We start from the raw sequence: 25,567 nt of genomic DNA, 5'->3' as shown, positions 1-25,567 counted from the left end.
TCACCATATCGCTCTCGCATTCACTTCCGCTACAACATGTACCCTCTCATAGCGTTGTCAGGATGGACCTCCTTCTCACTTGGCAATGCTGGGCCAACACTTCAATCTCGTTCTTTCTACCGCATTGGAGTGGGGGACAGAGAGCAGAGAGGCTCCTGCAATCTCAGGAAGCGCAACAGTAGAATGGTGGGTCCTAGTATAAAGCCATGCAAGTTCTCGACACCAGCCAGTGAGTCTTTTTCACACGCATCCATTGTCGAGACGAAGAGCCTACGATACTAGCAGCTCCTTCGCAGCTTCGTTGTCCTTACATATTCATTCGCTTTACGATGGCTTCCTCTATGGCGGTTGGAGTCATCGTTGGATTGGCTTCTTTCTCATCGGCTTTTCCGATGTCTTCACCTGTACATTCCGTCTTCCGAAGACAAGAGTCGAGCGACTTGTGCACCAACGCCGACCTTTCAAGGCCGGAAGGGTATCATCGTCTCGACCCAGTGCACGCTCCATTGCTAACATTTCCTTCAGCGCTGCTGCCAAATGGAACGATTTCGGTGTCGGCGCCCGGCTCGATCAGTACATTGGAGATCAAGGCGCAGCCAACTGGGTGAACACCCTGGCATCCGAGTCTTTCCCCGGCTCCGGCGACCCTGGTTCTTTTGGCTGCGGCAGTCGTGACCAGCCGTGCATGAGCGGCTTGGATTTAGACACCTGCGGAGTCATGGCTGCGGACGATCGTGGCACCGACTTCTGGATACTCAACGCAGTGCAGAAGATGCATGTATGTCTTGACCTTACCACTCCGAGTACGTATCAAGCTTTGCTAATACTCAGATGCCAGGCTGCGTTCGAACGGGCACACGAGAATCTGCAAGACTCAATCATCGACAGCTCGCTCTCCGTCAGCGGCATTGCCAGTGACTTCAAGATCGACTTCGCCAGCGACGACAAGATTCTGCGCTACGTTGCAGCCGCTTTCGGCATGGCTGGAGGTATGATCGGATACGGCAGCGGCCCGATTGTGAACGCTCTCAAGACGTCGGCAACAATGTTCGGAGCGGCGTTTGCAACAACCGGTGTGAATCAGCAGCCGGCGATCGATCCCTCGAAGGCTATGGACTCAGCTCTCAAGGAGGTCTTCGAATCGCAAAGGAGGATGCTCGATGGTATCTTGAAGCTCGCTGTTGGTGGTGGAGGTGACTATGACTCGCTTCCTGACCAGGTCGGTCCATAGTCAGGGTTGACCGAAGTCCGCTGAGACTGACATTATCTTCCAGTCCGGAGACTACTCGACCTCTGTGGCAAGGTTTATGGCAGATGGTATGTATCCCGATGGCAACGTGCCATTCGAGACCTGAGCATACTTCATGGACCTCGCGCTAATCTCCATGGCTCAGGCAAGTTCCTGTTGCAAGGAGATCTCGTCAACCAGTACTTCTCTAAAGGTTACGAGATGTTGAACAAAAAGCTTGTTGGTCAGTCTGTTCATCTCTCCCACAAGAGTGGTTCCAAATATTAACCCTCCATCTTATTACGCAGACATTGCTCTTCAACAATTTGGTTATCAGGTGCTTGCGGACAAAAACTACGAAGACGCTGAGAGCTGCGGTGCAAACTATGGCGCACACTGGCTTGATCTCGACGGCGGACGCTGCATGCGCCTGACATACGAGGACAACTGGACCGGAAAGTGGTTGCCCGCTCCTGAGGAAGTCGTCAAGGCGGTAGAGGAGAATTACGGTGAGCATACTTTCCAGATGCTGATTGAACTTGGACTCATTCTAATCCTTTGTCACAGGCATGGATATCTTCGGGTACTTTGGTAATCTCTGCGACTGCCACATTAACGGCAATGGAGAGGTGGATCTTGGAAATCTCGCCACCGACGGTAATATCCCGCAGTGCTTCTACAACCTTGCTTGTCAAGATGCCGACATCTGCTGTGAGCGAATCTCTCTGTCCTATTTGTTCTACGGGCTAACGTCAGCTGCAGTGGACGAAGAAGGCGATCATGACTGGTACATCTGCTGGCCCGACGCGGACTTCAACGACTCTCCAGCGCCTGCACCCACAGAACCAGAAGGGCCAGAAACCGAGCCCACGGAGCCTGCGTTCCCATCTGACCGCGATGACACTGGCTGCTATTCTGGCGGTCTCAGCTGGAGTGATCTGCATGGAGACGGCAGTGAGACCGACACCCAGTACGTACGGTCTCTTTCCTAGTCGACATATCTTGAGCAGCGTTTGCGTCTCCAGACAAATGCTGACACTTTTGACAGGGAAGTGAAAAACGACATTTCCACAAGATGCCAGGCAGCGGATGGAACCATTCTTGGTCTGAACGACTTCTGGTGGGACTGCACTGAGTGGGGAATCGAAGGCGGCGGCGTCAACCATGTAGGTTCATTCTTCAAGCCCAGCAAATTGCCCAATACAGCGGATCAACAACCTGCTACCGTCTGTCACACACATGAGACTCTCGCTGACCCTGTTCCTAGATCTGGTGGGAGATCCAAACGGAAGGCGACTCCACCGACGAAGTCACAATCACCTACGATACCTGCAACTCAGCTTTGAGCACAGAGCTGGGTGGCTGCTCGACCGGTAGCGAACAAAATCATGATGGGTTATGGGTAAGTCACAGTTCGGCCTGCGAGACGGCTTGGAGTCGACGACACTCGAACACCGGCTAACGTACTGCTCACGACGAAGTTCAAGATCGATCCTCAGGCAGGTTCGTGCCCATACCAGAAGGGATAGAGATGGAAGCGGCGATGATGTGTAGTCGTTCGCTATCCTCCAGCGACCGCAGTTGGCAAAGGAGAGCGCATTGGAGATTGAGATTTCTCAAATGTCACGGTGCGACGAGAAAGACTAAGAGGGAGAGATGTACATGATTTCTGAAGTTTTGGGTAGCTCGTTCAGTTCGTTGCACGTACATTCATTGAGAGACGCTAAATGCTTGTATCAGACCACGTCAGGGTCAAGATGGCCAACCCGGACCACCATGCTTCGCAAGCTCTTTCGTTGTCCATTCCCACAGTTCGTCCGCCATGTGCTGGTCAGTGGCATAAGCGCTGCGAGTAGTGTGCTTGCCGACAGGCTCATAATATTCCCCACTCTCTAGCACGCCCTTCTGCACTTTCGCCGCTCGCGCACCAAAGCGTATTGTGGGCGCCCTTCTCGGGCTTGACGCCGCTCAACCACAGGAACGGCGCGATGACAAAGTGCGGTACCTTGACGCCGTCTGCTTTGGCATAGCCATCTGTCTGCACGATCCCAGGGTGTTGCGAGACGGCGGTGATGCTCGGATAGAGTTGAGCCAGCTTGCGAGCGAAGAGTATGTTGGCAAGCTTAGAGTGGCCGTAGCGCTGCGAAGCAGAGTCGAAGGCGTCAGCGTTGAAGGCTTCTGAGAGCACGATGCCCTTCGACGGGGCAGATCTGTGTGCCATGAGAGATGTGGTAACAACAACGCGGACATCGGAGTCTCCTAGCGTTGTGGTATGGAGAAGCTTCGGCAGCAAAAGCTGAGTCAGAAGAGCGTGGCCAAGATGGTTGACACCAATATGGATCTCATAGCCTTCCTTGGATTTGTTCGATGCAACACCCGCGATGCCTGCATTCAAGAGTAGGAGATCTAGGCGATCGGTCTTTTCATTGACCGCTTCTGCGCACTGCCGCACGCTTTCCACGGAGGCAAGGTCCAGCTGGAGGATATCGATCTGTGCTTTCGGGTGTGCCTTGACTGCAGCATCAACTACAGGTCGGGCATTAGAGACATTGCGTGAGCAAAGGAAGATGCGAGCTGGGTTGTGCCCGGCGAGCCCATGGACCGCTGCTGCACCGATGCCTGCGTTGCCTGATGAAGATCAATCAGAGTCGCCCGCTTGTGCTGAAAGACAACCTACCGCCCGTTATCAGTATCACCTTGCCGTCGAGGCTTGGGACGTCTTTCGAAGGGTCGAAATGCATGGCTGCCGACTTCTATCTTACTCAGATAGTGATCGAGTGGAAGTGGCTACCAGAACTGTCTCCTTACAGGAGGAGCCTGCAGCTTTTGTACCTTGCCCGTCGTCGGCAGATGGTGCCATGGGTCGTATTCGGCGAAGGAGGGTAGGCCTGCTGTTGACACCTAGGTAGCATAGGCATAGTCTCCCGTGACCTCGCCTTTAGCATCGGCGTTTACGCTGTCGCCGGGCCAGACTCCAATTCGTCGAGGGGCCATTTTGACTACGCTGCATACCGCTTACTAAGGAGTGGTGACTTCAGCTCCTGCTGCGTACAAACTTCCGAATCTATTTAGTCCATCTTTGGTGCATGTGTCGTGGTGCGGCTCAAGGAAGAAGTCCATGTGAAGAGGGAAGGTGTCTCGGAGCCCTAAACCAGTGGCCTCAGCTTTCCGAGGTTCGCGAGTAATTCGCGTTTTCAGCGCGTTCAACAATCTACAAGCAGGTACATCTACTCACCACTTGAACAATGGAGTATGAGAAATGCTACGTATACGAACCTGAAGGCCAGGGACCGGCGAAACGACGTCAAATCGAGCCCCAAGGCTTGCAGGCATCGTGGAAGCTCCGGCGTGAAGCGTACCAGGCTGCATGGCGAGCGCAGAAGGCCCAGATTGATGTACGGTGATCACATGTGACAGACACATGGCGGTTCACTAATCATGGCCATAGGCTAAACTGAGTGACTTGAATGCATACGCTGTCCGCAGCCTCACCGCCTTCCTGGACGAAGCGGCGCAGAGCCCACAGTCCAGCGCCATCCCAACCGCCATCTTGTCCACGGGCCCGGAAGCGTCATCCTCCACCGCTGTTACGGAACAGCTGTCTCGAGACCAGAATGCTCAAAAGTGCAGGGTATTCCTGTCCATCTCTGCGAGTACTGGACCGAACCTCAAAGCGCTGTTGAAAGCGATCATTCAGAAAGCCACTTCCCGTCAGGAGAGCCCGGATGATGATGATGAGGACGACGAAGTCACGACGCGGAAGAAGGGCGCAAAGCTGTTGAACTACGACTTGCAACTTCTGGCTGACTACGTGTCAGAACGTCAACTTGAGCAAGTTGCCATTGCTGTGGGTGACACGGAGGGATTCGACAGCGACCTGCTCTCGGAACTGGTCGAACTGCTAGGCTACTGGTGCGACCGCATCCCGGTCGTCCTTTTGCTCAGCGTGGCCACGTCTGCCGAATCTCTGCAGCAGCGGCTCTCGCGATCAGCCGTCAGATGCCTCAAAGGCCAGATGTTCGACGTCGCAGCTTCCGCCATCCAGCTTGAGCACGCACTGGAAGCTGTCGTTGCCGATCACCCGACCATATGGCCAGGATCTGACCTGATCGGCCTCATTCTTGAGCGGCAGAGCGACTATATCCAGAGCATCGACAGCTTTACTCATGCGATCCAGTACACGTACATGTCTCATTACTCCGCCAACGCCCTCTCCATCCTCCTGATACCCAGTATCAAGTTTGCAAACATCCCACCTGACCACTTCGAAGCATTGCGCAACGTCGACTCTTTCCGCCAGCATTGCAGGGGCATCCTCGATGACAACCAAGCCTCGCGTGTTCGCGAACTTCTCGACTCAGACGAAAAACTGTTCAACCTGGCCGCAGACAGCATTCGCGATCTTCGGGACCGTCTCAACTCGATGCTTCCCGCCATGAAACTGCTGCAGCACATCCAGGACATCCTGCACAGCTACCCAGTCACCCCTACTATGCCTTTCAGCAAAGCGTACAAACTCGCAATGGCTGGCCGCTTAACACAAGACTCCAGCTTCATCCGCTCGATGCTCCTCTCCGTCAGAAAATCGCAGCAGCACATCATTGGGCAAGTGCTGCAAGCATTCAACATCTCCAGCATCCCAGCGACCTTCCGCTCTCAGGCAGAGACATTGGGAAAAGAGTTGATCCGTCTGTCAGCCAGCGCAGCGGGCGAAAATGTCCAACTGCGAAGCGAGGAATCGGTCAAAAACTCGACGCTTCGTACAACGGTCGTTGCGCAGAAGGTCGAGCTGAGCAAACAGAAGGCCACATTGTCGAAACGAGACGAATCGTATACAAAGTTGCTTCGCCGTCTGAGCGATCTGCTGGAGCGGTACTTCGGGGAGGCACTGGTCGATCCGAAGACATGCTTATTCCACGAGCTGGTGGTGTACGACTTGCGATCGCCATACCGCGATACCTTCACTCCCAGACCACGGCAAGCCATCGAAAGGGCGCTGGCAACGCCGCACGATTATCTTGACTGCGATTGCTGCGGCCCAGATGCTGCGAGCCGTGGCAAGGAGATGATGCTGGCGTCTTCACAACCGACAACAGCTGTGCTGTACCAGCTCTACTTGGAATCCGGCAGTCTCATCAATGTCAACGATCTCAGGCAGGCATTCCTGGCTGTTACAGCTGAGGATGGCAGGTCGGAGGAGGAGAACACGGCCTTGTTCCAACGGGCGCTGGCTGAGTTGCGAAGCCTTGGGTTTGTCAAAGGGACGAGGAAGAGGGCTGATCATGTTGCCAAGGTCGCTTGGAGAGGACTTTGATGAAGCATGCTTGAGCTTTGGGAAGCCCTGATGATTTAGTGACAAGCAGAGCTTTTACTAGAACTGCTTCCGCCGCCAAATGCGAGGTACCCAAGGAAAGCTCCAAAACCAACTGCAAGCATGATCCACCCGTTGTACGTCATGAACAAGAGCCTGACTCGAATCAGTATAAAGGCAAATTGTAGCGGTAGGGTCCATTAGATCAGAAGACTCACATGATGAACATGGAATAAAACACCTGCACACCATAAAACGTCGCCTTGACCAACTTCCCTTGCTTCTCCTGCGAGCCCCCTGCGAGCGCGAGGAGTGAGCTTCGTTCCGTCTCAAGAGGTGCTTGTCACCAATCAGGTCGACATCAAGGGCACATCAGGACTGTGGGTACTTACTTCCGCCTACTCTCTGCTCTCGCGCAGACATCATTCGAGCCTGCCGCTCTTCGTATCCCCGTGACATGGCGCGCAAGGCTTCGTAGCCGGCTGTCAACACCACCACGGCGATGAGGGAGGTGATGAGGGACCAGGTGCCGGTGACTCGCCATTGGGGGAAGACGATGCAGAGATTTTCGGTTGACCAGGTGAAGAGCATCTGTAGGATATCAGAACAGAATAGGGTACATAGCAGGGTGTTGGGAGGGCATACATTCATACTGCACATTGGCGAATCGTCGCCAGGCATATCCATGCCGCCGTGATCGTGGTGGGTGTGGGCCATCGTCGTTTGATGTCAGAACGTTGATTAGATTTCGAAACAATCGTTAGCCAGATCTGTTCGTACGATGTGTCGATGTGCAGTCGAGATGAGAAGTCGTCGCCTTGAGAGCTGCCACCTCAACCTCAGCTCGAAGCGCCAAGTCGTCTACCTCACCCGCTATCTAACACCACACGACCTACATCATTCTCCTACAAGCGACCCGGACCGCCAGGGAATGCGTCTCTTCCCCCTGGACCGGCCGCTCCCTCGAGCAGCATGCTCGCCCTCCGCCTGACCCCTCGCACTCTCCCGCTCCGCCGCCTGCCCATCCTCCTCCAGACCCGGACGCGCCACGACGACAACCGCTCCCGCGACCCGCAGATCGGGCTCACCACCCCAGTCCCCAGCGATGCACCCGACGTCCGCAGCACCAGCCCCTTCTACTTCGAAGCTGGCTGGGCAGGCTGGGCCAAACGACCTACTCGACCCTTCCCTCCGCCTTTCTTCTCCCCGCCGAGCGGCTCCTTCTCAGATCCGCTGTCTACGCACAACCGCGCCCAGGATCGCCGGCCCAAAGTCAATGGACAGATGATCCGAGGCGTCACGAATGGGGACGATGCGTTACTAGCAAGCCCGAGCTTGGTCGGGGTAAATGATGGGGTCGGCGCATGGGGACAGAAGGAGAGGGGATGCGCGCCGCTCTGGAGTCGACTGATTATGCATTTCTGGGCAATAGCAGCGGAGGGCGATGAGTATGGCGGAGGGAAGAGCGAGCCAGATCCGGTGAAATACCTGGACGAGGCGTACAACCATACGAAAGAGGCGCTTAGTGAGCCGAACGAGTGGTTGGGGACGACGACGGCTTGCTCGGCGCTGCTTCATTACACGGAGGACGGAGATGCGAAGCCAATTGCCTTGATCACGCAGCTGGGCGACTCAAAGTGCCTAGTCGTCCGCGCGACAGCGCCAGATGCAGAGCACAGGAGCGAGATCATCTTCGGCACAGAAGAGCAATGGCATTACTTCGACTGCCCACGACAGCTCGGCACGAACTCACCAGACGAGCCTCTGGTCAACGCCGTGCTCTCCAAGATCGAGATCCAGGAAGACGACATCGTCCTGGCCATGTCCGACGGCGTGACGGACAACCTCTGGGAAGAGGAGATCGCCGACACGGCTGTGGACACGCTCAAAGCATGGCGGGATGGAGATAAGGGCAAGCTGGATGAGGGCATGCGTCATGTCGCGCAGGAGATTGTGTTAGCTGCGCGGAAGATTGCCGAAGATCCCTTCGCCGCAAGTCCGTTCATGGAACGTGGGGTGGACGAGGGGCTGGCGATCGAGGGCGGTAAGCTGGATGATATATCCGTGGTGGCGGCAATATGTCGACGCAGAGATGGGAACGATAAAGGGTGAGAGTTCTGAAAGAATTGGAGACTGGAAACATACTACGCACTCGGATCAAGACGAGACACTTGATACGGGTCCCCAATAGCCCGCTAATCGCATCGGTCGCTGCCACTTGAGTCTCCTCCGCGATTCAGCAACGATCATACCACAGCCGGGTTCGCACCTGAGCCACGTTGAGGCGGAAGAGAGGAGAGGTCAGGACCGAAGAAACGTGAAGGCAACCCGAACTGCATCGTAGAATGGGCACAAGCGGCGAGATGGATGGACAAGGTACAGAGGTTGGAAATCTCGTGACAGAGCATTGATGCGGCGTGGGATGCAGACAGGTGGCGTGGGTATTGGACATCTAATGTACACTTCACCAGCCCTTCTTCATCTTCTTCTTCCCACCCAGCTTTTCTGCCTCCCGCTCGACCTCTGCAAGCGCTTCTCCCGCCTTCCGCTTCCCCTTGTCGCCCTCCTCTTTTCTCTGCGACTTCACGCTCACAGTCGCACTCTTCCGCCCTTTCTTCTCGGCGTCTCTTACCTGGCGTTCGGCATCTTGCCACCCGGCAGCGCCGTTGGCCGCGGCATACTTTTCGAGCGGCAGCGTATCGATCATGCCTCGTATCCGTGCCCTCTCTTCCTCATCTCGCTCGAACTCGGCGCCGGCATCTGCGAGTTCGGCGTTGAGGTCGGCACCGATGGTCTCCATGTCCACGTTCGCTCCGCCGTTGACGCCGTCTTCGTCTGCGCCGCCGTTCATGGCTTGAGGTACCGCGGGCATTCCTTCCTGTATAGCACCCGACTGTATCGAACGGAAGTGCGTGGCGACCTTCCTCACGACCTTGACAAACATGGCCATGACCTGGCCGATCTGCAGTCCGAGTTCCCTCTCCACGTCTTCCAGCCCCTTTCTTTGAAGCCCTACTGCGCAAAGCAGCGCCTGCTGCACCCCAGAGAGTCTGATGCCATTCTCGTTGCGTATCCGGCCAGTGAAAAACAACGAGGCAATGTGGGGCATGAGATCCAGTATAACATGCCAGTCTAGCATGTTGTCGGCGTAGGAGTCGAGACGCTTGAGGTCCCAAGGGCTGAAGAGAGCATCCAGCTCTGCTTTTGACTTCAGTGGCGTTGCCTGCTCTGCAGCTGTGAGCAGGTTGACGCCCATGTGTGCCGACTCGTCGATGGCAAGAGCTTGCACCGAGCCGAATTGTCTGAACTGATACGACAGCAAGCTGAGGAAGCGTCGATGGAAGTCTTTAGCGTATGCTCCAAGCCATGCTGGATCGCTCGTCCCGGCTTCGTTGTCCAGTGTCCGGAGCATCACACACGTATGCTCCCCAGTCAGTTCGTTGGCTGTCTGTCTCATGTACACCGGTACGAAACCTCCTCGCTTCCAGAATTTGTGCAACGGCTGTGTGAGACCGTAGCTGACACCCAGGTAATCTAGCGCTGCCGGTCTTCGTTCGGATAGACGCGCAAACAGTGGCGGCATAGCATGGATATCTCTCACCTTCACGTTGTCCGTGAGTAGGCTGTTTTGTTCGATCTCAGCGTCTGTCACACGAGTCATCTCTGCCTCATGCACATCTGCTTGGCTCTCAGCGCCTTCGTCCAAGCTGACATGCTTGCCCTCGTAGAACTCTGTAAGAAGCTGGAGTGCTCGTGATCCATAGCCCATTCCGGCATGATCCGGGTTTGTAGCAATTCTGACAACCCTAGCACCGCTCAAGCCAGCAAACTCGGAGTCCTGAAATTGCTGGCTGACCAGCCATGGTATCAAGTCGCCCCCCGCCCGCTGACCGCGCGAGAGCGAGTTTAGTACGCTCTCGCGAGATATTTGTCCTTCAAGCGCAACTTGTAGTACGCAGAGAATGTCCGGTAATCGATTTGTGTCCTCTTTGACCGGAGGCACGAGCACGAAGAGCTGATGAGCAGGGGCGTCAGACATGAGTTGGAGGTCGTTTGGGGAGTTCTTGTAGTGGGATGCGACATATAGAGCCATCATCGATTGCAAGAACTTCTCGCTGACTGGGTGGAAGGAGAAGAGGGTATCTCGGTTGACCTGCAGGAGCTGGCACTCGGAGGGGTGTGGTGTGCCGTGAACGCTCATGGATCGAGGGAGAGTTGCATCAAGGCACAGAAGTCGGTTGAGCCATGACTCGACTGGGTCTCCCTGGGCGTATCGAATTGGATCTGACAGGGTAATCTCGCGCAACGAGCGGGACGACGTGCCCACGTTTGCGCCATCGCTGTGTTTGCTCGCAGTGCGATCTGTGACCTTTTCGTCTCCCTTGAGTTTTGACAGCCCTCTCGACTGCTCTCGAAGTTGCTGCACGAGTTTTAGAGAGAGCGATCGCCCGGTGCCCTCGTATCCATTGATCGTACTCGCCATGAACACAAGATACGGTCCCATGAGCTTCCGCACCAAAGGCAATGGAATCGCTGCGGCTTCATCGATCACCAGCAATTCGGCCTGGCCCAGTGTGTATGCATCCTGAGGCTGAATGTACTGTATTGTCTGGCGATGCTGCCTATGCACGTTGACTCGCACGATGGCTTTATTGAAGTCGGGGTTGGTGGATTGGATGATGGTGTAGTCACTGTGGTCGAGATATCCCAAGGCGTCGAAGCCTTTGAACACGAACTCGAACAGAGTCTTCAAATTCTCAGGTGAAGGTGACGTAATGAAGATGTTGCTGTAACCGTATGCGATAGCGGCAGCGATCGCCACTCCCAGGGCAGCCGACTTGCCTCGTCCACGAGCAGCCGTCAGTGCCACCGTGCTGGATAGCGTCTTTTCTTTGATCGCTTCAACGAATGTAAGAAGTGCTTTGGCCTGGTCAGTGGTCCGCGCCAGCTGTACGAGTGGTCCAATGGGTTGTGTATCGGCGAAGCTCTCTTTGACGTCTTCCAATTCCCGTCTTGCAACCTCTCTGCCGTCCTCCTCGCCGTTCGTCAAGCTCTTCTCAATCACGTTCTTGCCACCAGATATAGGGAGCACGTTCATCTCATCGTCCACCACTAAGCAGTTTCCACAGCTTCCCAGGCTCAAAATGAATCGTTCGTTGAATCGCGCAACAACATCACCATGTGCTTCCGTCCGGTACCTCGAGTGGACGTCCATGCTCATGGTGTAGAGCTGCTTCAAGCTGTTCATGCCTTTGAGCAAAAGCAGAACTAGCCCACCGCCCTCGACAGTTTCCACTGTCCTCGCCAGAAGATTTGGTGTCACCGCTTCGAAATCTTGCAATATGCACATGCCGTATGTGTTGCCCAGGATCTTCTCCGTCTCTTTGTAGTAAACATATCGAATGTTCTGCGTGCTCACGAACAGTTCGAAAGGGTCCTCGACGTCGGCGTCCCGAATGCCTCGCTTGATCTCTTTCTTGATCTTCTTCTCTCGCTTCTTGCGATGCGACGAGAAGCCGAGGAGCTTGTTCTTGTACGCCCACAACACCGACTTGTTGAGCTTGATGTCGAGGTTAAGCAGGATGTGGTAGAGATTGACAATGACATCCTTCTGCCGGTCGCCCACGACGACGAAGAAGGTGCGGTGCTTGGAGTTGGTGCCGTTGCGGATCAGCGCTGGTATGCGCGCATCAATCGCCTTCTTCGGCATCTTGACTGGTACAAGACGCAGGTGTACTCAAGATGTCAAGGTCGGTTCGTCGTATGACGGCGTACGCTCGACATCCTGTGTAAAACGGCTTGACGGATGAGTATACTACCTCGACCGGTGCTCTAATTGTCGTAAGTTTGGTGGTGCTCTTAGCGATGTTGGGTAGATGTGCGAAGCTGTCGCATGTGAAAAGTTTCGAGGTCTGTTCTGGAATAAGCTTTCCCCGCGATATGCTAGGCTAGTCCCGCTCGGCAGCGGCCGTCGCTTCCGCGCTGGCGGCGCTCTCCACAAGAGCCTCACTGATCACGACGCCAACGCGCTGTCATCTTTCAACAGAATACCGACCAGCACTCCCTGCCAGCACAATGGCAGAAAACGTCCCACCCGGCTCAGCAAATCAATCCAACAACGCCGCCGACCAGCCTGGCCGGCCATACTACGAGTCTCTGCGCGCGACGCTCCGTCAAACCATCGAGAAGAAGCGCAAGCTCGACGAGCAGATCGCGGCAGTTGAAGAGCAGATTTTCAAGGCGGAAGGCAGCTACTTGGAAGACACCGCAGGTTCGGGCAACATAGTGCGTGGCTTCGATGGCTGGGTCAAGGGCGTACAGGTCGGCGGACGGGGTGCGGCAGACGACAGGCGGAGGGGGCGCGTGAGAGACGACGACCGCGTCTTCAGCAGAAGCTCGGTCAGCTGGATGAAGGTGAACCACCTCATATCGCATTGACGAGTACTACTGTCACGACGAGATGCTAAGAGTGGTGCAGGCGCAGGACGGCTCTGATTCAAACCCGACCTCGCATGCACCAACGCCTACGGCCTCCCTCGCTGGCGGCATGTCGACCAGAGATACCAACAAGACCGGCAACAAGAAGAAGAGGGCTGCCGACAAGGACGATGACGAGGATGGGAAGACCATGAAGAGAGGCAAGATCTCTTACGGCCGAGATTGATATGTCCACACTGCCCCCTTCTATCTGCCGTTTAGCGAGGTGTTTGGCGTAGTCGGCCTGGTAGAACAGATATGATACCCTGGTATGAACTGGTTTCGGGCTTCGGAAGCTCTCATGGCTTCCTGGTACGATGACGCTTACTGTCTCGAGCTGGCCTCGTGCTCCAGGCATGGTGCAAAAGAATGGTGATTGATGTAAGTCCTGCTCACCACTCACGATAGCACTTGACCTCTACAACGCACACGCCTGCTGCTTATCATGTTGATGTCGGTAGCGCTGCTACAGGGCCTGCCGGGGATGCTCCGTTCTGGCCCAGACGAGACACGTCAACCGGTCTAGGTCTCTGTGGTGGTACCGCGCACAGTGGGCTGACCATTTACGTGAGGTGCTTCGGCAACTGTGTGGAAGACTACAAAGAGGATTTGCACACAATGGCCTATGCATCTGATCGGATTTGCGGCCTCTGCCGTCAGCGACAGTGATGCCATCTCATTCGTCCAGCCACGAATCCTCTACAGGCTTGATCTATGCCACCAATACACTCTCTGGCAGGATGAAGGAGCTCACGGAGGCTACGGAGGTAAGGGTAGTTGACATTTCAACCGCTACTGCAACCGCACATTCGCGCCAGCCGGAATCTGATCTCCGGGGAAGTCTTGGATCTCTCACTAGGCTCGCCTACCATTTCGGCCAACGAGGCGGTCGCGAAGCATGAACACGGAAACTGCCACGATCCAGCTTTGAACGGGACCTCGCGCTCGCGACTCAGCATACCATGCAGCCAAGAACGACAAGATGAGGGGAAGCCCAGAACCTGATTCTATGCCAAGCACGGCAGATCTCACAGTGATCCTCGCGTGGGATGCACGCGTTGGAGACTGTGGAGATATATTTCATCTGGGGACCCCAGAACCAGGAGAAGCGAGATTACTTAGGTCTTTACCGAGCGAGCCTTTCTCAAACCTTACTCTAGCGCCGCACCCACTCCATTCTTCCTCGACAAGTCTATCAGACCATCGCCTTGCTCAGAGGTGTACTCAACGCCAATGGAGGGTACGATACCGGATGAGAACATCAACCCGTCGGGCAAGCACGATGCCGAAGTCCTGCACACCGAAAACCTCCACGACGAAGACTTGAAGACCGAGAGAACGGAACTCACACGAGCTCAGATTCGGCGGTTTGGCATCCTTCAAGATGTTCGCGTGTTGCCCATGCTTGGAGTCATCTACGCCGTGAGCATTCTGGACCGCATCAATGTGAGATTCGCTCGCTGCCCTGTACAACTGCGTCTCGACTGACACATCTCAGATCGGCTCCGCGAAAGTCCTGGGCATGGAAGAGGACCTCAATCTGGGCGACGCAACCCGATATTCGATCATCCTCTTGCTGTTCTTTCCCTCATACGCCCTGACCGATGTCCCATCCAACTGGATCCTAACAAAGGTCTCCCCGCGCTTGTGGCTCGCTTTCTTGATGTTCGGCTGGGGCGCCATACTCTGCGGCATGGGCTTCACGCACAACTGGCAGGTCGTGGCCTTTCTGCGATTCATGCTCGGTGCCTTTGAAGGAGGTGTCCTGCCCGGCGTCACGTTTGTCATTGCTTGCTGGTGAGTGCGAATACATCCTATTCAGTTACCCCAGAGGTCTGATTGTTCGCAGGTACACCAAGCCCGAGCTGCACAAGCGCATAGCAGCGGCCTACGGCGTCGGCTTGATCTCATCCGGTTTCGCAGGTATCCTCTCTTTTGGTCTCGGGCAGCTGGACGGCGTTCACGGCATGAGCGGATGGAGGTGGATCTTCTCGATCGAGGGTGGCGCTACCATGCTGCTAGGAGCCGTCGCACCGCTCTTCTTGCCCTCCTTCCCAGAAAAAGCAAGTTGGCTCAAACCAGCTCACCGCGAACATCTCTTCGAGAAGCTTCATCGTGACCACGGCCATGCTGAGCAGGAGAAGGTGACACTGAGAACTTTCAGAAACGTCAGCACCGACTGGCTCTTCTGGCTTCAAGGATCAGTCTACTGCTTCAACGTCGGAACGGCAAATGCGACTGCTTTCTTCGCTCCTACAATCATTGCGGTAAGCCATATCTATCCTCTTGCTTCGTGGCAAGGCTGACCATTCTCGAACAGGGTCTTGGATACGATGGTCTCCAAGCCTCTCTGCGATCAGGCTTTCCGTTCTTCGCTGCGCTCGGTTTGCTGATGATCACGTCGACGATCTCCGATCGTTTTCAGCGTCGTGCGACAACGTGCCTCTTCACGATCACGCTTATGATCATCGGGCTTATCATCATGCGTGAGAATGCTGGGTTCAGCCGTGAGTATAGCGCAGCAATCTATCTTTGTCACGGTGCCGTCCAAGAGCTAACCCTCATCTCAACAGCTGGCGTCCGCTACACCGGAATCTTCTTCCTAACAATGGGCGTCCACAGCACCGTGCCAGCCCTCCTCGCCTTCAACCAAAGCAACACCCTAGGCGCAGCAAACCGAGCCATCAGCAGCGGCATGTTGATCGCTTGCGGGGCCATCGGTGGTATCATCGGAAGCTTGATTTTTCGCGGGCAGGATGCGCCCGGCTACGCTCCGGGCATTTACACCACGATTGGGTTTTGTGTATACAACATCTTCGCGCTGCTTGTCTGTATCTTCGCGTACAGAAAGAGGAACCAGCGGATAGCGCAGGGTGAGGTTTTAGAGGGCGCTCCGGAGGGCTACAGGTTCAGTCTGTAGTGTCATGTAATGGACCCAGGTCGTACGACTTTACGCCTTTCGTGAGGGCATCATATTATTCGTCATTGACCTGACTCATTGGGAACATTGAACGACAAGATTCAAGGGAGCTTAAACGTGCGGTCGTTTCCTGCCGGCGTTGTCATCGACGTAGGGTATCCGACGTCACCTGCAGCAGGATGTACACGGTACTACCAGAGATTCTGGAGAGTGCAAAGGTATCGTATGTGGCAACAAGAGACAACCAGGAACAAGACACACATGCCTCTCGAGTCCATGCAGAGCTAGGCATGAATGTGCCAGCGCGGCCTCCGGCGACTTCAACGGCAGGATTCGGCGGAAAACGAAACCTTTGTCCAGCAGCCGAGTACTGGATGCGCGAGGCGGTGCAGTCGGACCGTGATGAGGCCTCGAACGCAAGAGCCGCGGTGGAATGTGTAGCATCAAGCGTTCCCAACTTTGGGCTCGGTAGCATTTGGAGCGGCATCCTCAGTCCAAGTGGAGAAACTCTATACTGACTGCATATCCCTCGCGCTGTTGGTAGACACCCTCACGCTCGGCCGTCAGGCCGCCTTGCCGCTTCATACTGCGGCTCGAGATCTCCATCAGCGATGATTCGACCCTTTGCGGTGGCAGATACGAGCATGATAAACATCTCAAATTCAGATTTCCAGGCAGCTACCGGGCGATTGTAGATACTGGCGCACCAAACGCGCCAAATGCGAATCCGAGCGGGTCTTCGGTTGATGAGACGGTTGAGGGCAAGCAGGCCCTCGAGGACGTTTATATTCATCGCTTGGTCATCTGGAAGGATGCATCGTCCTCGGTTGGTGGATTCACCGTCACATTTGCTGCTTGATCGTCGATCCATGTCGGAGAACGTGTAGATGGATCCATCTCTTGCGCTGAAGCTGGCTGTTGAATGACGCGGAGAGTACCTCCAATTCTGTGTGTCGTTAGAATATAGAATTGGAGGTACTCCCCGGCATCGTTGTTTGTCACGCCCATTATAAGCTATTCAGATTGTCTCGAAATAACCTCGATGACAAAATGCAGGCATGATGATGGGAATGTGCTTAAGGTTTAAAACCAACATGTTGTAGGCGGACGTCCACGGGGATTTTCACGGCACGGCAATCGAGAATCCTCCCGAACGGTGGTGTTGTCCGTCTGTTCTACACCAAAACCAAACCATGGAACGAGCAGTAGCATCATACAATTCGCTACTGATAGCAGTGGCGTCCACAGATTGGTCCACCTACGGCAGTGCGGACGAATGCGAAGACCCACGACAGCCCATTTCACCATTTAGACTGTGATGGAGAACGGTGCTCGTTGTCAACTCCGCCTCCACGATCCCCGTCCGTTATAAATGGAGCTCCATATGAGAAGGTTTGCGGCGCAATGCTCTCCGTAGTCTCCTCTCTGTTGAGCATAAGACAGTAGAGATGCGCAGGAACTTTCCATGGTCCCCCATCACTCTTGTTCATTTGCCCGACGACGACGAACCAGAACCGTCCATGGACCAACCAATGAACCTCAGGAGTCCGCACCGACCGATCAGGGTCGGAGTCATCTTGGTGAACTCGTGAGTTGTCAGGAGTTCATCCCTAAGACAGGCCGCATCTAGCTGAAGTATAGGACAGGAAGACAGAGATTCTTGACGTAGCTCCTGTCGACATCTTCTCCGCCCTCTCAAAAGAGTTCCTCCACAACTACCCAGCGCACATGATCTCCGACGCAAGGAAAGAACAAGCCTTGGAATGTGAATTCCACTGGGTCACCGAGACGGGCAGGCCTGGCAGGCTGACCGCAGGAGCTGTCGTTCAGGCCACCCATAGCTTTATCACATGCCCGCCCTTGGATATCGCCCTGATGGGCGCACACGACTCGACGTATGCATTGAGCCGAGCAGAGATCGATTTCGTCAAGAAGACTCACGACGGCTGCTTGGCGTTTCTCTTCGTATGTGGTGGCTTCCAGGCAGCATTGCAGTCCGGTTTGCTTGAAGACAAGACCGCCACCGCTCCACGGCCGATGATCGAATGGCTTCGCAGGAACAACTCTGAGGTAGACTGGGTGACAAGGCGCTGGGCTCGGGATGGAAAGGTCTGGACCAGCGGAGCGTTGCTTAATGGGATTGATATGACGAAGGCGTTTGTCGAAGAGATCTGGGGTGGCCCAGGCACGTTGGCGGATTTCAGCCTGCGTTCGGGTGGTTATCCAGACAGAGACGTCAATTATGCCGACGTTCAAGGCGAGCTGTAGGAAGAGAAGAGTTGGACTCATCGCGCTCTCCCTCTGAACCCCGCTATCATAGGACCATACCTTGCACCCATGTTCATTAACAGCAGGCCAAAGACGACTCCAATCATGAAGATGGCGCTGGAATGCCAATCCTGAGACTCGCTCGATGAAGGCCACGATATTTGAGCATCCACTTGACTAGGACTTTGAACAGCATGTGCCATAGTCGATGTCGTCGGTTGGCTGTTTTCGGTACGATCGAGATGGTACGGCTGCGAAGTGCCGAGCGTGGTGGTGTTTGCTGCGATAGCACAAGCATACACGCTGCCATGTAGACCATTTGCAACAAGTACAGTCTCGAATCCAGTTCGTGCGCCCCGTACAAGCGGCTCAGCCGTCTCATCGGAAGCAAAGAGCTCCCAGAAAGCGAACTCAGTGGCGCCGTTCCAGCTCACATGGCATACGGTAACGTTGTTCTCCTTCTCCGCAGCAGCATAGGAGCATCTGATTGCAACTGGCTCGCTGGGCGTGGCCTTAAAGTCGAATTTGTAAGCACGATAAGTACCAAGGTGCGAAGGGACCAGATGGGCTTCTTGCAGCACATTGCCTTCGCTATCAAACTCCGTTGTGTATCCATTGTCGCCCCAGTGGACGAACACGTTGCCATTATCCAGAAGCTGAACGTTCCCACGGTAGAAGCCGAGCTTTCCGTCTGGCCTGGGCCACTGTTTGACCAGGCTGGCCATGTTTTCGTTTTCGTTTACTTGGACCAAATATGCTGCAGAAGTTGCAGAGGTCTCGTGGTGGCTGTCCGCGGCGTTATTGAGGAAGGATATGAGCGTCTTCCCGCTGTTTTCATCCATAAACCGAGCATGGTGCTGCCGTGAGAAGTTGAACCCGTCCATGGCCAAGCTTGACCTCAAGCCACCCAGGCGCCAGATGATGGAGCGATCCTTGCAAGAAATTTTGTAGATGGAGTCAGTGTGTCTTCCGGAGAGCAGGTAGTTGCCGTCCGAGTCCCGATCGACGGAGTTTATATGGCTGGGATGAGGTCAGCGCTCCTCCCACTTAAGCCATGCAGAGCTCAACTCACAACCAGTCCCATTCGGTGCTCGTCTCCTCTTCGGGACGGATCTCGGTCGACTCAGACACATGGATGTTGTCTAGAACCCGCCATCTAAATGCAATGCTGCCTGTCGAATCGAGTTCGAGAAAGCCTCCGTCCCAGACAAGGACATTCTCAGAGGTCTCAGGATCAGTGAAGTTGGAGGATCCATCATAAAGAACAAGCGCGCCCCCGTCGCCAAGTCTCGTGAACTCGTGGAAGTTGTAGTTGGGACCTTCTCCAGTAGGCTCTACCGAGTCCATGACGGTGTAATTGTCATCCCAGATTAGACCGCCGCCACGGTTGTGCCACATGTCGAGTCCGGTCGGCTGCCCTTCCACAAAGCTAGAGAAGCCATGCTCTCCATCCTCGTCCCACGTCCTGAAGTCAAAGGTGTTGCGGTTCTTGACGTCGCATGCGCCACTCCATACCAGGTCCTGCAGCAAGGTCAGCTACGTACAGGCGGCTTGACACTTCACATCTCACTCCGCGATTATCGTAAATGTGCGGCCCGATCTGGCAAAGACTTGCAGAGCCAGACTGTGCTCCAAGATCGGCATATGGTGCAACGAACCAGTATCCAGAGTTGAGGCTTTCGGGCTTGTAGGTCGTGACGTTGTAGCGTGGCGGCCTCAGATCCGGCCTCTTCCTCTGTCAGCATAGCTTGAAGCAGAGCATGAGTGTCACACTCACTGATACAAATGTCAAGTCAGAAGCCACGAGGCGCATCATGCCAGGTTGTCCCTCGCTGGCCATGACTGTCGCCGCCAGCGCGAGTGCCGCCGTAGGCCATCGAAGTATCATCTCATCGAATATCGGGTCCCGGACATGTTCTTGCACAGTCTGTATGACTGGTTTAGAGTCTGGAAGAAGGAGAGCATGAAAGTCAAGGAGAGAGAAAAAGGTCAACTTATTAGCTTGTATCACGATGCCTACTATAGATGAAACAGGCTAATGTGCGTTCAGCCAGCTCGCCCGCGAGCGTCTGTGATAGTAACAAGTTGCTGGCATACATGTTGAGACCAAGCAAGGCAATCGATTGAGAGCACGATGGAGTCAAGATAAGAAGTGAGGAGAGGAGAGCGAAAGGGAGCATTTCTGGGTCTTTGAAGGCTGGACTAGAACTAGACTAAACCTAAATAGGTGGGCGACTCCTACGAGACGCATTCGATTCCAATTTGTCCTGCTCTCGATCAACACCACCTCGATCTAATCGGCACTCGGGACGTTCATACTGGTACGGTATCAGCTTTGTTCATGCGACAACATGGCATCCAGTACTTACTTGAACACAACCGCCTTCGCCTGCATCCAGTCATACAAGCCATACTTGCCAGACTCCCTGCCGTATCCGCTCTGCTTCATCCCGCCAAATGGCGCGCTCAGGAGTCCACCGTATGGGGCGTTGATGGTCACGGTGCCAGCTTCCAACAATGTACTGACACGCATCGCACGCGTCACATCGCCCGTATAGATCGAGGCGGCAAGACCGTAAGTGGTGTCGTTGGCAAGTTCAATCGCCTCTTCCTCCGTCTTGAACGTCTTGATGCTTATCACAGGACCAAAGATCTCGTCGGTGAAGATCTTCGCCTTCGAATCGGGGTTGAGATAGATAGTGGGCTCGATGAAGCAGCCCTTCTCGCCCTTCCGGACACCGCCTGTGATGACTTCCGCTCCAGACGACTTGCCGGTTTCCAGGAACGACATGACGCGCTCGTACTGGGCTTGATCCGCAAGAGGTCCAAGAGCTGTCTTCTCATCGGATGGATCGGACATGACTTCGGAAAGCTTTTCGAATCTCTGCTTCAAGCCTTCGATGAACTTTGGCGCGATCTTCTCCTGCACCAACGCCCTACTGCATGCAGCGCAAATCTGGCCCGTGTTGGCCAGGAAGCCTTGCGAGTTCATAGCGAGGGCATTTTCAAGATTTGCATCGTTGAAGATCAGTGCCGGTGACTTGCCACCCACTTGTCCTTTGTCAGTGCTGTCACCAATGCAGATCGGGCACTGGTCCTGGACTTACATTCGAGCGTAACGCGCTTCAGGTTGGACTTGGTGGCAGCGTCCTGGACCTTGCGACCACTGGCGATGGATCCGGTGAAGCTGATCTTGCCAATATCCATGTGTGCTGCTATCAATGCACCTGTCTTGCCAGGACCAGAAACTACAGCACGTCAGTGGACGATGTCCCGCCTGCGGTGGAGAGGAGATTCATACCGATGTTGATGACGCCTGGAGGAAAGCCCGCCTCTTTGATGAGCTCGCCCAGCGCAATGGCACCAAGCGGCGACTTCTCTGAAGCCTTGAAGACGAAAGTGTTGCCAACGGCAATGGCTGCCGCGATCTTCTTCACGGCGGTGACCTGTGTCGCGTTCCAAGCAGCTGTTCCTAACATTAGCTTCACGTCTCTCATGAGGGAGCAATCATCTCGAACCAATGCCACCGCAGACACCGTACGGCATGTACTGCACCATCTTCATCTTTCCATCGCCATCATCAGGGAACGACTCTCCCTCAATCTTGTCGCACCAGCCGGCGTAGTACCTCCAGTACGCCACAGTCGAGGCGATGAACTTCTTAGCCGCGCTAATCGGCTGACCCATACAGATGGTCTCTAACATGGCCAACTTCGCAGCGTCGCGCTCGACAAGGTCGGCCATCTTCAACATGAGCTTTGCCTTCTGGGCTGCGGGGACCGTCCGCCAGGATTTGTAGGCCTTGCCCGCAGCATCAACAGCAGCGTCGACATCGGCCTCGCCGGCGGCGTGGACACCTTCGACGACGAGAGAGCCATCGTTTGGGCTGTTCACGGAAAATGTCTCGCCAGCTTTAGATTTGACGTACTGCAGGCAGGATGTGAACATCAGTCTGCACGTTTGCCGCTTTGATCCATTGTTTGACAAACCTCGTTATTGATGAACAGCCTGGTTTCGTACGACATTTTGACGAGTTGCAGTGACTATAACAAGAGGAACGAGCAACTAATTTGCAAACTGTACTGAGACGAAGATGGTTGACAGAAATGAGTTCTGCTACTGACTGACGACACGTCCTTGGTATAAGCCGATGAGGGGCAAAGCTGCCCCTCCAGAGTGAGAGCAGAGCAGAAGTGTTCGGCAATCAACCTCCGAGAACGAGCAAGTCGACCACACCTCTTGACCTTCGGCTCCTCTCACACGGACCTGAAGGGGGAGGGAAGATCTTGCTCTAGTATCTTGCAATGCACCCCGCGTCGTAAGGGCGGCTGATGCGTTGGTACTATGCAAAGGGTACACAGCATATAGTCAAGCAGTGGGTAACCCACATCGGACGCATGTCTGCGTTGCTACAGCTGATCCCGGTCGCGTTCCCATCATTATGCCTTCTGAACACACCCACTTTCCCTGTGAGGGTTTTACTGTTCGCTGAACAGATTCAGAGGCACCAGATCCGACTTTCAGCACACGAGTACACAAATTTCGCTCGCAACGGGCTTACCAGGTCAATCACGGTCCAGCTGCTCATGCGTGAGATGGTAGGCTATTCTCGCTCTCACACATTCTCGATACTTACCGCTCGTTCCACGATGCCTGCTTCCCATGCCGGCGGACATTTTCTCACATCCTCGTAGTAAACCGCACCGTGAATCTCAAGCCTTTCACAATACTGCTCCATATTCGAGCTTCCAACCAGCCAGTCCACGTTGACTTGGCCCTCCATACCCATGTAGCGCACTACACTCGTTCGAAGTAGTTCCCCATTTTTCCGCCAGATATAATAGACCCAAACCGGCTGCTTCTGTAATTCGACCTCGTCCTTGTCTTGAACAGCATCCGGCCAGCCAAATATATACTGGCTTCGATTCAGCTGTCTTTCCAGGGCGGCGTTACAGGGAAAGTCCTCGCGCGCCCAGCTGCGTGGTGTGACTTTCACTGCCCGCAGCGCCTCATACGTAGGCAGACTTCTAGGTGTTCAGCACTGTTGAGGTCCATCCTCAACGAGTGGGCGTCATCCTGAAGCGCAAACAGGCGCCGCCCCAGAAGGCAGTAGTCCGCGATAGCTGCACAGCTGGTCTGGAGATACAAGATTGGACCTTCATGAGGGCCAGCAGGGCGCGAAGTAGTTAACGAGGCTTTCACCATGAATGTGCCGCCTGTACCAAAAGTACGCGGCGAAGGAGGCGTCGGTACGGGCTCTGGTTCAGCGACTAGGTCGTCCAGGGATTGTCCTTGCAGCCAGAGTGCACTCCATAGTCGTGAGATGATTCCATTTGGATAGACGGTGAAGGGGGATAGATAGCGAGCCGGTAAAATGTGAATGAAGTGCGCCAAGGTTGCCCGCCATCCGATTGCTGTTGCCTCTTCAGATGCTCTGTCAGTAGGAGGCGCCTAAACGTACATATACATCCCCTCCACGCCTCTGTCCGATTTTACGCGCCCAAACAGCAAGGCCGTAGGTGAAGTACAGGGCCGGGGTAAGTTCGAGACCAACGATGTTTCAAGCCAGGGTAGACATGCAACAGGCTCCGTCAATCCATCTGTACCGGCTTCTCTTCGTCCTGGCGGCCCCGACCCTGGAGTAGGTAATGGTCCGGCAGTCCCTGATTACCGAAACCCTCACAAAGATTTGGTGACCACGGAATGTGGATGAGGTTGGATCGACAGTGGAGGAGAACCCGCCCGCTACCCTCCGCATCTGCCCAACTTGGCGCCTCCTCCCCGGATAGGCAGGTGTGGTATAGACGAAACGAAGGTTATTGGTGGATTCAATTCATCCTGACTTTATACTAGACGCTCCTGCTAATGAAAATATTGTTTTACAGTTGTGGTCAGCTGGCCTCCCCGCTGCTCCCAACGCATGAATATGGGGCTCGCGAGAGTGAAGGGCGAGGTGGCGCTGCTACATAAGAAGCCCAAGCACCGACAAGCAAGGCCACAAGCCAGACGGTATACTTGGCAGAATCCAACCCAGTAGCCAAGCAAGCAAAATCAACCCGCCATGGCCTCTTCGTCCCGTCTTCAGCTGGCCGCCGGCCTCATCGCCACCGCTTCCCTCGTCGCCGCCGCACCCTGCGATCTGTACGCCTCAGGAAACACTCCCTGCGTCGCCGCCCACTCCACGACCCGCGCCCTCTACAGCTCCTACGCCGGCCCTCTGTACCAAGTGAAGCGCAACTCGGACGGCAAGACCAAGAACATCAAGCCCAAGATCGCCGGCGGCGTCGCGCACTCCGCAGCCCAGGACTCCTTCTGCGCCAGCACCACCTGCGTCATTACCACCATCTACGACCAATCCGGCCGACGCAACGACCTGACTCCCGCACCACCAGGCGGCGCTGCTGCAGGCCCTGGCTCAAATGGCTTCGACTTGCCTGCAGACGCCACCGCGGCTCCTGTAACGCTCGATGGCCAGCGTGCCTATGGCGTGTACATCAGCCCCGGCATGGGCTACCGCAACGACGACACCTCCGGCATCGCCACAGCCGACGAGCCGCAAGGCATCTACGCCGTGCTAGACGGCACGCACTACAACGACGGCTGCTGCTTCGACTATGGTAAGTAAACACTGTCCCGAGTTTACCTGTCTAGGAAGGAAAAAAATGCTGACCGAAAATTTCTAGGCAACGCCGAGACCTCCAACGACGACACAGGCAACGGGCACATGGAAGCCATCTACTTCGGCAACAACAGCTTTTGGGGCGCGGGTGCCGGGAACGGACCGTGGATCATGGCTGATCTTGAGAACGGCTTGTTCTCCGGTATGAACCCCGAGGAGAATCCGAACGACCCGTCCATTACCGCCCGCTTCGTGACGGCGGTCGTGAAGGGCAAGCCGAACCACTGGGCCATTCGTGGTGGTGATGCGACGAGTGGAGGGTTGGGGACGTATTACAACGGTGCGCGGCCGAGTGTGGAGGGGTACAACCCCATGAGCAAGGAGGGAGCGATCATCCTGGGCATTGGCGGTGACAACAGCATCAGTGGACAAGGCACCTTCTACGAGGGCGTCATGACCTCTGGATACCCGTCGAACAAGGTGGAGAACCAGGTGCAGGCGAATATTGTTGATGCGCGGTATGCTACTGCTTAGGTCGTTAGCTTGCTAACGGGGGTGCTTGGATGATTCACTGAAAAGTCTTGAAACTCGCTGCAATGCCGTTGCTTCGTGGTCCGAATTCAGGGCTCATTCCGTGTAGTTGCATGCTCGCTAAGACTCTCGACAAAGTGCCGTCTGAGAAGAACGCTCAAGTGTCAAACTGCATCAGTCGTGTCTCATCTACCCATCTTGGTGATCATCATG

The 25,567-nt window shown here is 55.1% G+C and overlaps 12 protein-coding genes across 12 annotated transcripts; 7 read left to right on the top strand and 5 right to left on the bottom strand.

Moving 5' to 3' along the window:
- Window positions 1–329: 329 nt before the first annotated feature.
- On the top strand, window positions 330–2,757 carry LTR77_004012 (uncharacterized protein; the record flags this gene model as incomplete). Its single annotated transcript, XM_064801266.1, has 10 exons — window positions 330–475; window positions 526–778; window positions 839–1,219; window positions 1,275–1,317; window positions 1,395–1,472; window positions 1,537–1,737; window positions 1,796–2,198; window positions 2,277–2,394; window positions 2,496–2,630; window positions 2,710–2,757. The coding sequence occupies 10 exons, from the start codon at window positions 330–332 to the stop codon at window positions 2,755–2,757; spliced, it is 1,806 nt and encodes a 601-aa protein (XP_064661217.1).
- A 344-nt stretch (window positions 2,758–3,101) lies between these two features.
- LTR77_004011 (uncharacterized protein) lies at window positions 3,102–3,969 on the bottom strand (the record flags this gene model as incomplete). Its single annotated transcript, XM_064801265.1, has 2 exons — window positions 3,102–3,856; window positions 3,906–3,969. 2 exons carry the CDS (start codon window positions 3,967–3,969, stop codon window positions 3,102–3,104), a joined length of 819 nt encoding a protein of 272 aa, XP_064661216.1.
- Window positions 3,970–4,473: 504 nt separating this feature from the next.
- On the top strand, window positions 4,474–6,542 carry ORC3 (Origin recognition complex subunit 3; the record flags this gene model as incomplete). Its single annotated transcript, XM_064801264.1, has 2 exons — window positions 4,474–4,623; window positions 4,677–6,542. The coding sequence occupies 2 exons, from the start codon at window positions 4,474–4,476 to the stop codon at window positions 6,540–6,542; spliced, it is 2,016 nt and encodes a 671-aa protein (XP_064661215.1).
- A 35-nt stretch (window positions 6,543–6,577) lies between these two features.
- On the bottom strand, window positions 6,578–7,256 carry CTR2 (copper transpport protein; the record flags this gene model as incomplete). The annotated part of the gene is made up of 4 exons (XM_064801263.1): window positions 6,578–6,695; window positions 6,758–6,836; window positions 6,932–7,130; window positions 7,185–7,256. The coding sequence occupies 4 exons, from the start codon at window positions 7,254–7,256 to the stop codon at window positions 6,578–6,580; spliced, it is 468 nt and encodes a 155-aa protein (XP_064661214.1).
- A 255-nt stretch (window positions 7,257–7,511) lies between these two features.
- LTR77_004008 (uncharacterized protein) lies at window positions 7,512–8,730 on the top strand (the record flags this gene model as incomplete). Its single annotated transcript, XM_064801262.1, has 2 exons — window positions 7,512–8,583; window positions 8,630–8,730. 2 exons carry the CDS (start codon window positions 7,512–7,514, stop codon window positions 8,728–8,730), a joined length of 1,173 nt encoding a protein of 390 aa, XP_064661213.1.
- A 273-nt stretch (window positions 8,731–9,003) lies between these two features.
- Window positions 9,004–12,249, bottom strand: NAT10 (N-acetyltransferase 10; the record flags this gene model as incomplete). The annotated part of the gene is made up of 1 exon (XM_064801261.1): window positions 9,004–12,249. The coding sequence occupies one exon, from the start codon at window positions 12,247–12,249 to the stop codon at window positions 9,004–9,006; it is 3,246 nt and encodes a 1,081-aa protein (XP_064661212.1).
- A 365-nt stretch (window positions 12,250–12,614) lies between these two features.
- LTR77_004006 (uncharacterized protein) lies at window positions 12,615–13,203 on the top strand (the record flags this gene model as incomplete). The annotated part of the gene is made up of 2 exons (XM_064801260.1): window positions 12,615–12,953; window positions 13,018–13,203. 2 exons carry the CDS (start codon window positions 12,615–12,617, stop codon window positions 13,201–13,203), a joined length of 525 nt encoding a protein of 174 aa, XP_064661211.1.
- A 1,046-nt stretch (window positions 13,204–14,249) lies between these two features.
- On the top strand, window positions 14,250–15,936 carry LTR77_004005 (uncharacterized protein; the record flags this gene model as incomplete). The annotated part of the gene is made up of 4 exons (XM_064801259.1): window positions 14,250–14,462; window positions 14,515–14,813; window positions 14,866–15,283; window positions 15,337–15,936. The coding sequence occupies 4 exons, from the start codon at window positions 14,250–14,252 to the stop codon at window positions 15,934–15,936; spliced, it is 1,530 nt and encodes a 509-aa protein (XP_064661210.1).
- A 1,448-nt stretch (window positions 15,937–17,384) lies between these two features.
- LTR77_004004 (uncharacterized protein) lies at window positions 17,385–18,204 on the top strand (the record flags this gene model as incomplete). Its single annotated transcript, XM_064801258.1, has 2 exons — window positions 17,385–17,524; window positions 17,583–18,204. 2 exons carry the CDS (start codon window positions 17,385–17,387, stop codon window positions 18,202–18,204), a joined length of 762 nt encoding a protein of 253 aa, XP_064661209.1.
- Window positions 18,205–18,221: 17 nt separating this feature from the next.
- LTR77_004003 (uncharacterized protein) lies at window positions 18,222–20,303 on the bottom strand (the record flags this gene model as incomplete). Its single annotated transcript, XM_064801257.1, has 5 exons — window positions 18,222–19,224; window positions 19,277–19,725; window positions 19,775–19,939; window positions 19,982–20,151; window positions 20,225–20,303. The coding sequence occupies 5 exons, from the start codon at window positions 20,301–20,303 to the stop codon at window positions 18,222–18,224; spliced, it is 1,866 nt and encodes a 621-aa protein (XP_064661208.1).
- A 266-nt stretch (window positions 20,304–20,569) lies between these two features.
- LTR77_004002 (uncharacterized protein) lies at window positions 20,570–22,229 on the bottom strand (the record flags this gene model as incomplete). The annotated part of the gene is made up of 5 exons (XM_064801256.1): window positions 20,570–21,255; window positions 21,312–21,452; window positions 21,506–21,670; window positions 21,723–22,131; window positions 22,194–22,229. The coding sequence occupies 5 exons, from the start codon at window positions 22,227–22,229 to the stop codon at window positions 20,570–20,572; spliced, it is 1,437 nt and encodes a 478-aa protein (XP_064661207.1).
- A 2,036-nt stretch (window positions 22,230–24,265) lies between these two features.
- On the top strand, window positions 24,266–25,357 carry LTR77_004001 (uncharacterized protein; the record flags this gene model as incomplete). Its single annotated transcript, XM_064801255.1, has 2 exons — window positions 24,266–24,821; window positions 24,888–25,357. 2 exons carry the CDS (start codon window positions 24,266–24,268, stop codon window positions 25,355–25,357), a joined length of 1,026 nt encoding a protein of 341 aa, XP_064661206.1.
- Between the last annotated feature and the right edge of the window lie 210 nt (window positions 25,358–25,567).

Source organism: Saxophila tyrrhenica, assembly GCF_035928015.1.
Source record: "Saxophila tyrrhenica strain CCFEE 5935 chromosome Unknown scaffold_5, whole genome shotgun sequence".
NCBI lineage: Eukaryota > Fungi > Ascomycota > Dothideomycetes > Mycosphaerellales > Extremaceae > Saxophila > Saxophila tyrrhenica.
Note: the sequence above shows the minus strand (reverse complement) of the source record. Positions and strands in the feature narration are given on the sequence as shown.